Source organism: Pollachius pollachius, assembly GCF_949987615.1.
Source record: "Pollachius pollachius genome assembly, chromosome: 16".
In the NCBI taxonomy this organism is placed as follows: Eukaryota; Metazoa; Chordata; class Actinopteri; order Gadiformes; family Gadidae; genus Pollachius; species Pollachius pollachius.
The window spans coordinates 344,436-356,530 of NC_136949.1; the positions used below are offsets into that span (position 1 = coordinate 344,436).

General features: G+C 49.5%; 2 protein-coding genes across 2 annotated transcripts; both read left to right on the forward strand.

Annotated features, from left to right (window-relative positions):
- Nucleotides 1–3,397: 3,397 nt before the first annotated feature.
- Nucleotides 3,398–5,680, forward strand: LOC307088024 (alpha-1-antitrypsin homolog; the record flags this gene model as incomplete). The annotated part of the gene is made up of 4 exons (XM_079753772.1): nt 3,398–4,064; nt 4,460–4,730; nt 5,110–5,257; nt 5,489–5,680. 4 exons carry the CDS (start codon nt 3,398–3,400, stop codon nt 5,678–5,680), a joined length of 1,278 nt encoding a protein of 425 aa, XP_079609898.1.
- Nucleotides 5,681–10,152: 4,472 nt separating this feature from the next.
- On the forward strand, nt 10,153–11,268 carry LOC307088291 (B2 bradykinin receptor; the record flags this gene model as incomplete). The annotated part of the gene is made up of 1 exon (XM_079754143.1): nt 10,153–11,268. The coding sequence occupies one exon, from the start codon at nt 10,153–10,155 to the stop codon at nt 11,266–11,268; it is 1,116 nt and encodes a 371-aa protein (XP_079610269.1).
- Between the last annotated feature and the right edge of the window lie 827 nt (nt 11,269–12,095).

Genomic DNA, 12,095 nt, shown 5'->3' on the forward strand with positions numbered 1-12,095 from the left:
TCATTCTTAGAAGTTCTCCCTGAAAGTTTCGATTATAACATTTTGGTATGCATTAATTATCATGCATATAGAGTTGGCCGTTTTTTTGAATGTTTTCCTTTACTGTCATTATCATTTTATAGATGCACAACATGTATGTTCAACCTCAAGTTGTTTTGGCGCACTTCACTCATTAAAATTTATTTTTCTACTACATTGTTTTTGCGTGGAAAACTAATCCGTACTTCCCAATTCTAACCACAAGGTGGCATAAATAACCGCGGCAAAGCTCTTAAGACAGTAGAGAGGCGGCGTCTCCATGTTAAACAACACATCTAGGACCACAGAACTATGCTTATTCACTCCGTTCTTTTTAACGTAAGTCTTCTGTTCATCCTTCCTCCTCTACTCACACACTTAAACATAAGTGATAATTAATACTGGCATTAATATCCATGTATTAATGACATGTGCCTCTGCATGGTTCCTATAGCAGGAGTCAGCGCCCCGTCTGACGGCTGTGGCCCTGTCTCCTCCCTGGTCACTCTTGGCCCGAGTCACAGCAGGTTGCAGCCGTTATGTAAGGAGCAGAACGGGGACACTCTCTGAACCAGGAGCGTTGCCTAAGGGTCCAGACTCCATGTTGACCCTCACACTGTTAGTTGCGGGCTTCACCGGTTGCACAGGGCACACAACCCCCATACAGACGGGAAAGAGGAGGAGAGAGAGTAGGGGGAGGGGAGAGAGAGGAAGGAGGGAGAGAGAGGGGGAGGGGAGAGAGAGGAAGGAGGGAGAGAGAGGGGGAGGGGAGAGAGAGGAAGGAGGGAGAGAGAGGGGGAGAGAGAGGAAGGAGGGAGAGAGGGGGAGGGGAGAGAGAGGAAGGAGGGAGAGAGGGGGAGGGGAGAGAGAGGAAGGAGGGAGAGAGAGGGGGAGGGGAGAGAGAGGAAGGAGGGAGAGAGAGGGGGAGGGGACAGAGAGGAAGGAGGGAGAGAGGAGGGTGGGAGAGAGAGGAGGGGGAGGGGAGAGACAGTGAGTGGAGGGGAGAGACAGAGAAACAGAGAGACAGAAGGGGAGAGAGAGACAGAAGGGGGGAGAGAGGAGAAGAGACAGACAGACAGGCAGAGAGAGACAGACAGAGAGAGAGATAAGGGGAGACGGGAGCCGTGTTTGCTCAGAGCTCACCCCAGGGGTCGTTATACTAGCGAGGAGGTCGATATTGTTTCGACACCGCCGCCGCCCCCACACACACTCAGAACAGAACATAAGAACAACATATCTCTGGGTTCCACTCAGCATGAGTTTCTTTCTGATCTGGATTGCGCTGTTGGCCCCTTCAGTGTTTCCCAGTACCTCGGCAGCTGGGCGCTGTCACCGTTGGCGATCCTGGCAGCTAACGAACCTTCCAATCAGGGCAGCTCTTCAGCACCTGAACAACTAAAACACACCAGAGGCCTTGGAGAGGTGAGAGGTCAAACCTTGAGGCCTTCATGCACTGCTTTGACCTTTGAACCTCAAACATGACCTCGTCACCACCCTAACCTTGACAGGGTCTCCCTAGCCACCTCCTCCGTCGACCCCACCAGCTATCCTCCACCTCCAAAGATCTATCAGCGAGGTTCCCGGTACTGGCTCTGGGTTCTAATTTTGGTCCCAGGAGATTCTTTGCGGGAACCTCAAATCCTTAACAGTGGTGGTGTATGTATGTGTGCCTGCTGCATAAATGTGTTCCCTCCGTCTCTCCCTATATCTCTAGCTCGATCTCTCTCTCTGTAGTTATGTTTTACATTATTACCATAATAATCGACTTTGTGTTTGCATGACGCCGTTTATCCAGACTCTCGCCTCTCAGCGCAATAAACAAGGTGTTCATAAGGTAAATGTTTCAGTACAAGACTTAAAACGAAACAAGACAAAAACAAGGAGGCACAGTGGTATGAAACGACCGGCGATAACCCGGTCACAACATGGAGCCTGTTTCACCGTTAAGGTTGAGTTTATTTTGCTGATAATTCAAGGAGATCTCTGAGTGTGTGTGGGATGGCCGGTTCAACCTGTGCAGGCTGATTACTGAATGTGCGACCGGTGTGTAGCCTCACCATTCCCAGAGCCCAATCAGTGGGCCTCCAGTCAGGTACGGCCGACACAGCCCCACATGAACCATTCACTTTGTAGTGTAGGTATTTCTATATTCTATTTCAAACGTTCATGTATTTGAAAAAATAAAAAGTCAGAGGAAGTAAATAGGCTAAACTTTAATAAAGTATTAAAATATAATATGTTACAATATTACATTTTGATTAATATTTAAATGTATTCAAAATGTAAAATCTATCTATCCATATTTTATTGAACTTGTCTTTGTCCTTGTATTTACGACCTTCTGTAATCCTTTGTCTCTCTGCCCCACGAGGATCTAAAGATATACTTTCTCAAAATCAAAAATAGAAATTTAATCCAACCAGAGCTACAGATTTACCCACAACCCCCCATTCCCTAAAGCCCACGTCCTCCTCTGCCGCCGTGAGCAATGTCCGCTGCGTGAGCGGCTCGCGCGCCAGAGCACATAAGCGGCGCGCCGTATCAGGCGGGTTAATGATTGACTGGTCAGCTCAGCCTCGGACACTATAAAAAGGCCCGGCTCGCTTTCAAACTGTCCCCACTGCAGAAATAGTAAGTATGGCTCTTTTCTAACTCCTTATTTCAGCCCTGTGAGATCCAAAGTGTTGCGTTGTGATTGAATATTCGCTGCTCCTTGTGAATCTCTGGTTTAGAATTAATTCGCAAGTATTCCAAGTCCAGGGGTAATAGGATGGATTTGTATCTAAAGGGAATCTTCTGCTTATAAATCCACAAACTACGTTTGTGTTCATTTATAATTTTCGAGACACAAAAATTATAAATAAGTTGTAACTTCTGCTAATAAAATAAATCAAAGAACAAACCACGTTGTTGGAATTTATAATTTCCAGCACACAAAAAAATAACCTTGACGTTTTGCGTCACAGTCGACCCCAGTAAAGTTTTCAACGTACATTTTTCTATACAAATGTCCATAAAATTATTAATAATAATAAAATAAATAAATATATATATATATATCTAACAGCCAATAGATATATATTTTTATTAATGATTTATTGAAATTTAAAAAGAAAAATGTACGTTGAAAAACTCGACTGGGCCATCGAGGGACGTCTGTGACGCAAAACGTCAAAAAAAGACGAAGAAACCGGAGCTGACATCCCACAGCCCCCCGCCACACCACGGGACCTGGCTGTGGGATGCTACTTGATTTGGCTGCTATGAGTCTATCCAGAGAAGAATCGCACCTTTCTGGTTTCTAGCCTGGGTTTAGCGGGGCTCACCCATCCCCAGATCCCCCTGAATCCACCCCCTCCCCCCCTGCTGTGCCCAGGTGATGGAGATGCCTGGAAGCTTCGCGACCCTGGCCGTGCTGCTGGCCGTGGCGTTCGCCGCGCCCCACGACGGCGACCACATGGGCCACACGCCCGAGCACTTCCACCACCTGCACCACGGCCCCGAGGAGGTGCACTCCCACACGGGCGACGAGACCATCCTCAAGCTGTCCCCGCCCAACGCCAACTTCGCCTTCGCCCTCTACAAGCGCCTGAGCACCAAGGCGGCCGCCTCCAAGAACATCTTCTACTCCCCTCTGGGTATCTCCACCGCCCTGGCCATGCTGGCGGTTGGCGCGGCCGGAGACACCCACAGCCAGCTCTTCAGCACGCTGGGCTACAGCGGCGAGCAGCTCACCCAGGCCCAGGTGGACGAGTCATACGAGCACCTGATCCACTGTCTGGGCCACAACCAGAAGATCCAGCAGCTGGAGCTCGGCAACGCGCTGGCCGTGCGCAAAGAGCACAAGCCGATGGTGCAGTTCGTGTCGGACATCAAGCACTACTTCGCGGGCGAGACCTTCGAGGTGGACTTCTCCAACGCGGCTGACGCCGTGGCCAAGATCAACGAGTACATCGCCGCCAAGACCGCGGACAAGATCAAGGACCAGGTGAAGGAGCTGGACCCCGACACGGCCATGGTGCTCATCAACTACGTCTTCTTCAGAGGTGGGGATGGTCTGTTGTGGGTCGTGGAAGCCAGTGGTCAGAGTCGCTATAGACGACTAAATCAAATGAAACGTTATGTACGTAGCACCTTTCGTGCAAAATTGCAACACAAGGTTCTTAAAAATAAAATGGATGAAGAGAATGCTGAACTAAATAGGTATGTTTTAAGGTTCCTTTTTAAGGCGTTCATAGATTGTGATGTCCTCAGCTAGAGAAACTTGACACAGGGTAGAGAGCATCTGTGTCTCTAGTCAGCAGTCCGTCTGTGTCTATTGACACACTTTCCACCACTGCACTCTAAACGGGCCGGTTTACACCCTGGCCCACCCTAACCTAGAAACCCCAGTGCCTCTTCCTAATTCTAACGTCTTCTCCTCCTCCACCTCACACCCCAGGAACCTGGGAAAAGACCTTTGACCCCACCCACACCTCCAAGAAGGACTTCCAGGTGGACGCCACCACCAAGGTGGAGGTGGACATGATGAAGAGGACGGGCCGCTACGAGTTCTACCAGGACCAGGACAACCACACCACCGTCATCATGCTGCCCTACCAGGGAAACACCTCCATGATGATCGTGCTTCCCGACGAGGGCAAGATGCAGGAGGTGGAGAACTACATCTCCAGCGACTACATCAAGCACTGGCATGACTCCCTCTTCAGAAGGTAGCCCAAACTTAGCGTTACTTAACTTCTCACCACATGTTCCTTTCAGCTTGTGCTACCCAGCTCTTAAAGTGTTTCTTTGGTACGACGATTATCCAACTTCTCCGAGTGGTGGATCCTCTTCCAGTTGTTTCTAAAGTAAAAGTCCCCCTCTCGCATGCTTTAAACAAATAAAGCGTTGTATGCTCTTAAAGGGCAAGTGACCCATTTTCTGGTACAACGATTGTACATAATCGATCGATCCCACAACTCACACCTGATGAAAGAGGGCTGGGTGTCAGTAAAGTAGTGGTTCCCAACTCTTGATGGGCCAGTTTGCTAACCACTCTACTGACCCACCCTGACCCTCCTGCTCCCTGTGGCGGTCTCTCTCCTGCAGCTCGGTGGATCTGTCCCTGCCCAAGTTCTCCATCTCGACGGAGACCTCCCTGGGAGACGTGCTGAAGGAGATGGGCGTCACCAAAGCCTTCGCCGACGACGCCGACTTCTCCGGCATGTTCAACGAGACCAGGGTCAAAGTCTCTAAGGTAAGGCAGACCCCTCGCTTGAGTTTAAGGACTAAGAGCCGACTGATAAGAGGCGGGACCGGGTCAAGTTGTTTAGAAAGTAAAAGTCCCCCTGCAGTGGCACGGGTTACACAAATACAGCCCATGGCAGGACCCGTACTTTCTTAACATTGAGTTACTATCTAATTATTATTATTATACATTATAAGGGACGTGTCATAAATCCTCGTCTTTCTTCTGGGAAAAATGAAGGTGTCCCATAAGGCGGTGCTGAGCGTGGACGAGAAGGGCACGGAGGCAGCTGCCTCCACCACCATCGAGATCATGCCCATGAGCCTCCCCGACACCATGGAGCTCAACCGGCCCTTCTTGGTCCTCATCGTGGAGAGCTCCACCAAGAGCATCCTGTTCATGGGCCGTATCAGCAACCCGACCGCCGCCTGAGGAGACCCCGCCAGCGCCGGAGATCGCTACGCCACCCAAAAGATAGCACCGTCGTTAGTTAGCTGTTCGTCACAGTTAGCTGTTAGCTTACGGCTAGCTAACTGTTGGCACCAATTTACTGCTGTAAACCTACAGATACATGGGTTTTGAGGACTTTGTTTGTTAGTAGGACTTTGTGTGTGAGAGTGTATGTGTGTGTGTGAATGTCTTTGTGTGTATGAATGTGTTTGTCGACATCATTTTGGGATTGTGTTTAGCCTACCTCAGAATGGTTGATCACAGCTAGCTCACATCTTCATGCTCGCGGAAGACCAGACCTTCTTAGAAGAGCGCATGGTGGTGGAGGAGTGAGGAGGCGTGAGGAGGGCGAAGCAGGCCTCCAGCTCACTGTGTATCCCTCCACGGCCCAATCAGAGGCAGCTCCGTGTTTCTGATCCCTTTGCTTTTACAATCACTGTAAAATAAAAGTTTGGGACAAACCGAAGCCTTGTTTAAGGAGTTTATATTTTCTTCAGTATGTGGGGTTTTATTTCGAAGGACAGATTGGTAGATTGAACAATGATCCAGATATAGCAAAGGACTATTAGTTTTCCATACAAAATATGGAAAAGGTTTTATTGGGATTAAAGACTTTATTGATTAAGTATTAATCTTTATATATGCTTAACACAAAAAAAACACAAAGCTAAAGCCAGTTTGGTCAAATCGAACATATTCTTTTGGATAAAAAAATGTTTTCTAACTGTCCATTCCGACATCTGTTTGTTTGTTACGTCGGCTAGTTCATCACCAATCACCAATCAGCTCATAGGTTTGACCTGGTGGCCAAAAGCCTCAGATGAGTCATCAACCTTTGATCTGTCAATAACCCCGTGGATCCTGGGGGCCACTGATCCTCTGTCTCCTCAATCGGCCCCTCAATCGGCCCCTCTGTTTACACACGTATCCGTCCAGTCAATGGAATCAGAGTCCGAAAGCCTCAAACACAGACTACAGACCAGACATCTTGGTTAGAGATATCCAGGCTCAGCACTTTTACTGATAGTTATGTCAGTTACGGAATGAGCATCAGTAAATTGCTTCAAATATTGTAGCATTGTATAAGATATGAGGGCAATCACTTCGACAAACATACGTGATAAGGTTCACTGCTTCCAGACGTTTCTGATCAAATTATAACAGTCACTCACTGATTGCCTAATCTCTCACTCTCCTTGTATCCCCACCACCCCCCCCCTCTCTCTCTAATTACATTCTCTCTCCCCTCTTTCTGCACTCTCTCTCTCTAGAGCGCCATCTTCTGTTTTGTTATATTATTCCCCCTCCCTTCCCAACCTCTTTTTCCTCACCAACCCCAAGAGCTGCACCCCCTTACTCTTCTGGGTAACCTCTATGAGGAGATTTCTGTTGGCCAGGGGTCTGGGGTTAGAGGGTTAGATCAGGTGAGAGAGAGAGAGAGAGAGGGAGAGAGAGAGAGAACAGAGAGAGAAAGAGAGAGAGAGGGTTAGAACAGAGAGAGAGAACAGAGAGAGAGAGAACAGAGAGAGAGAACAGAGAGAGAGAGCGAGAGAGAGAGAGAGAGAGAGAGAGAGAGCGAGAGGGTTAGAACAGAGAGAGAGAGTGAGAACAGTGAGAGAGAACAGAGAGAGAGAAAGAGAGAGAGAGAGAAAGAGAGAGAGAGAGAGAGAGCGACAGGGTTAGAACAGAGAGAGAGAGAGAGCAGAGAGAGAGAACAGAGAGAGAGAGAACAGAGAGAGAGAGCGAGAGAGAGAGAGAACAGAGAGAGAACAGAGAGAGACAGAGAGACAGAGAGAGAGAGAGAAAGAACAGACAGAGAACAGAGACAGAGAGAGACAGAAAGACAGAGAGAGAGAGAGAGAACAGAGAGAGAACAGAGAGAGAGAGAGAGAGAGAGAGAGAGAGAGAGAGAGAGAGAGAGAGAGAGAGAGAGGGTTAGAGACAGGGCAACATATGTGTAAGATGTTCAGACACAGCCCTCCTCATTCCTGGCGCTCCAGACCTTCCTGGTTTCTGTGGCTCACGGACGGGAGAGATTAAGGATGAATCATCCAATTTATCATCTTCAACCATCATTCCAGAAGGAACAGTACAACTCTGGGAAGTTTGCCATCACAGTAGTGTCTTAACGTGCTTCTGTTGTTTACACTGCAGAGGGGTCGTAGTAACCCATAAAGCTCACCCTATTGAGTCACCAGGCTACTGGTTCATTGATATGTTGATTAATAATAAGATATAATTACAGAAGTAGAACTGGAAAAGGAAAGCACAGCTCCCAGGTGTAAGGTAGAAAGTATTTCTCTTCAAATCACCCCTTCCAGTAAAATACATGTCCAGTTATATTTAGCTATTTGTCCCAATACAAGTTTATATGACAGGGGGTGTTCTAAACAAACACTGGAGGGCTGATAATTAATCTCTGTAGCAGGAGGAGGGGTTGACGTCCGGATACGTTGTCTGGCCACGGCCAGGGTGAGTTGCTATGACGACACAGTGATGCAGGCGTGTGATAAACGTATAAAAGCAGCCTCTCCCGCGACGGTCAGCTCTGAAGCCTCCATCGCATCGCAGAGATCTGACTGGAGTGAAGCAAGGAGCGACAGGAGGACCGCAGCAGGTTGAGCTGAACAAGGTAAGACACTGATGGAGACGACGTATTTCATTGGGATTACCTGTGACCGGACATGTCGTTGCCAGGGCTCACTGATTAGGTGTGATGTGAAAGGAAACAAAAGTTATTCGGGATACATAATCCTAATGTTCTTTCTGGTTGGGATCCAAGCATTAACTTTGAATTGTTTTGATTATTTTGAACCACTGCTCGGTTTAGAGCTGGATGCTCCATTTTTGGGCTCAAGTCTCTGCCTCGGGCTCTGTTTACTCTAGAAGTCACCAGAGAGTGATTCTCTCCACTTTCCGTGTTGGAGAGAGTGCATCTGGTCAGAGCGATGGGGTAATTCCAGCCCTGCGTCATGGATGAGTGAAGGTTTAGGGGGGATGAGCTTTTACCGGTCGGGGAACTCACACACTGGACACACACTGGACACACACACTGGACACACATACTGAACACACACACTGGACACACACTGAATACACACTGGACACACACTGGACACACACACTGGACACACACTGAATACACACACTGGACACACACTGGACACATACACTGAATACACACACTGGACACACACACTGGACACACACACTGGACACACATTGGACACACACACTGGACACACACACTGGACACACACTGGACACACACACTGGACACACACACTGGACACACACACTGAATGCACACTGGACACACACTGGACACACACACTGGACACACACACTGGACACACACACTGGACACACACTGGACACACACACTGGACACACACTGAATACACACTGGACACACACTGGACACACACACTGGACACACACTGGACACACACACTGGACACACACTGGACACACACACTGGACACACACACTGGACACACACACTGAATACACACTGGACACACACTGGACACACACACTGGACACACACACTGGACACACACTGGACACACACACTGGACACACACACTGGACAAACACACACTGGACATACACACTGAATACACACTGGACACACACTGGACACACACCCTGGACACACACACTGGACACACACTGGACACACACACTGGACACACACTGGACACACACACTGGACACACACACTGGACACACACACTGAATACACACTGGACACACATTGGACACACACACTGGACACACACACTGGACACACACTGGACACACACACTGGACACACACACTGGACAAACACACACTGGACACACACACTGAATACACACTGGACACACACTGGACACACACCCTGGACACACACACTGGACAAACACTGGACACGGCTTCCAGTTATGAGTGGGAGGGTGAGGATGTGCAGAGGTTATACAATGTTATGTGTGTCCGTGTATGTTGTGTGTGGTGTTTGTGTGTGTGTGTGTGTGTGTGTGTGTGTGTGTGTGTGAGGTATTCAGTAGGTGTGTAGTGGATAATTCCCTCTGTGATCTTTGATTGCTATTTTACGTTTTTATATCTTGTTCATCATTTTAATTAGCCAATCTCTTCTTGTTAATCCATCCTAATATCAATCCAGACAATATTGTCAAATACGTGGGCCGACTCATATTCAAGCACAATTCGAAAGGACCATTTTAGGAGATTCATTTAGGTTTTTTTTCTTGCCCTCTGGGGGGCTAGTGTCAGGGGGTGTCATAAACATACGGCCTGTTAACCATTTTGTGACTGTGCCTGTGATAAAGGGATAGAAATAAAATTGAATTGAATTGAATTGAAGTTAATTTAATTGAATGCTAGTTAAAATAAACGCTTGAAAAATGTTCCCCTGTTGCTCACCGGTCCAGTCCTCCTCTCACCTTCCGATGCCCCTCAACGCCTCGGCCTGGCCGGCCCCCAGCGACTGCCGGTCCAACGCCACGGCGGCCTGGCTGTGGCTCTCCGCCCTGCAGCCCGCCTACCTGGCCCTGGTGAGCACGGTGGGCGTGCTAGGCAACAGCCTGGTGCTCTGCGTCTTCCTCCTCCAGAGGAAGCCCTGCACCGTGGCCGACATCTACCTGGGCAACCTGGCCCTGGCCGACCTGGTGATGACGTCCTGCCTGCCCTTCTGGGCCGTGACCATCGCCCGCCACTACCAGTGGCTATTCGGTCAGGCGCTGTGCAAGGCGGTGAACGTGGCCATCGCCATGAACTACCTGTGCTCCGTGCTGTTCCTGGTGCTGGTGAGCGCAGACCGCTACCTGGCCCTGGTGAGGCCCCTGAAGGCCAGCCGGCTGCGGAGGGCCCCAGGGGCCAAGCGGCTGTGCCTGGGGGTGTGGCTGCAGGGCCTGCTGCTCAGCCTGCCCATCCTGTTGTTCCGCAGCGTGCGCTTCGTGGAGGACGCGGGGGTGGAGGCCTGCATCCTGGACTACCCCCACCCGGCCTGGGGCGTGCAGTACAACATCACCCTCAACGTGCTGGGCTTCACGCTGCCGGGGGCGGCGGTGAGTTACTGCAGCTGGCACATCGTGGGGGCTCTCCGGGAGAGCCGGGCCCGGGGGCGCCCCGGGGCGCGGGCCGAGACCAGGTCCACCCGCCTGGTGCTGGCCGTGCTGGCCGTGTTCCTGGTGTGCTGGACGCCGCACCAGGCGATGCGCCTGCTGGACACGCTGGACTACTACGGGCTCACCCCGGGGTGCCTCTGGGGGAAGGTGCTGGACATCGGCCTGCAGCTGTCCACCTACCTGGCCTACAGCAACAGCGCCATCAACCCCTTCCTCTTCGTCATCCTGGGGCGGAGCTTCAGGCGCAGGGCGCTGGAGGTGTTCAGCGCGGCGTGGGAGCGCCGGTCCACGCCCCGCGACGGGCACTCTGTGGTGAGCTGGGCGGCCGTGAAGGGGGCCAACGACGGGCGACATCACAACCACGGACCCAAAGGACACACCCAGCTGTTTGACCCCCTGGCCAGCTACAGGAACAACCCTGCAGAGCTGTACCGATAAAGGGATGGGATGGATGCTGGGAGGATCGATTCGTCAGCCTGACCGTTGTTGGGGCCAGAGACTAAAGACACCAACCACGCTGTTACACATCTTGAATCATTGTGTACTCAGAAGTGAACCACAATGTTACAGACGACTTATGTGCTCTCAGAAGTGAACCACAATATTACAGACGACTTATTGTGTACTCAGAAGTGAACCACAATGTTACAGATTACTGGTTGTTTATTCAGAAGTGAACCACAATGTTCCGGAGTATGGTGCATACGACTGGTTTACAGTGGGCTAACTGCATATGCTATTGTTTACATGAATAAGAGATAGTTAGGGTTAATGTTATTATCGTGGCCATCTGTTGACTCCACTTAGCCATGTCCATCATGAGTCTGGTTTATATTGAATTTTGTAGGATGAGCGCAGTACTCGTCTTGTATCTGATAATGAATCCCAAAGGGATATGGGGAAGACCTTAGCATGAGGGCTAATGACCACACCTGGCCAATAAATGAGTGTTGAACTGTGATTTATTTTGAAAGGTACTCATTTTGGAACCAAACCTAATTTACAGTTTTTCTCAGTCACTTTGGTACATTTCTCAGATCAGAATTGAAATTCTCTAAACTACCTGTTCAATCTTCACATCATTGTGTCACTTGTTCACATCAAAAAAGCAGTTTCTCATTTTTTTGATATGTTATAATATGTCAAGCATATTTCTATACATTTCCATTAGACTATTTTTTCTAAATCTGTCATGAATTGGTAAATTGCTCCCAGGTGAATCTTGACTTTCTTTATAGCGTTAGATCAACCAACGATCAACCAGT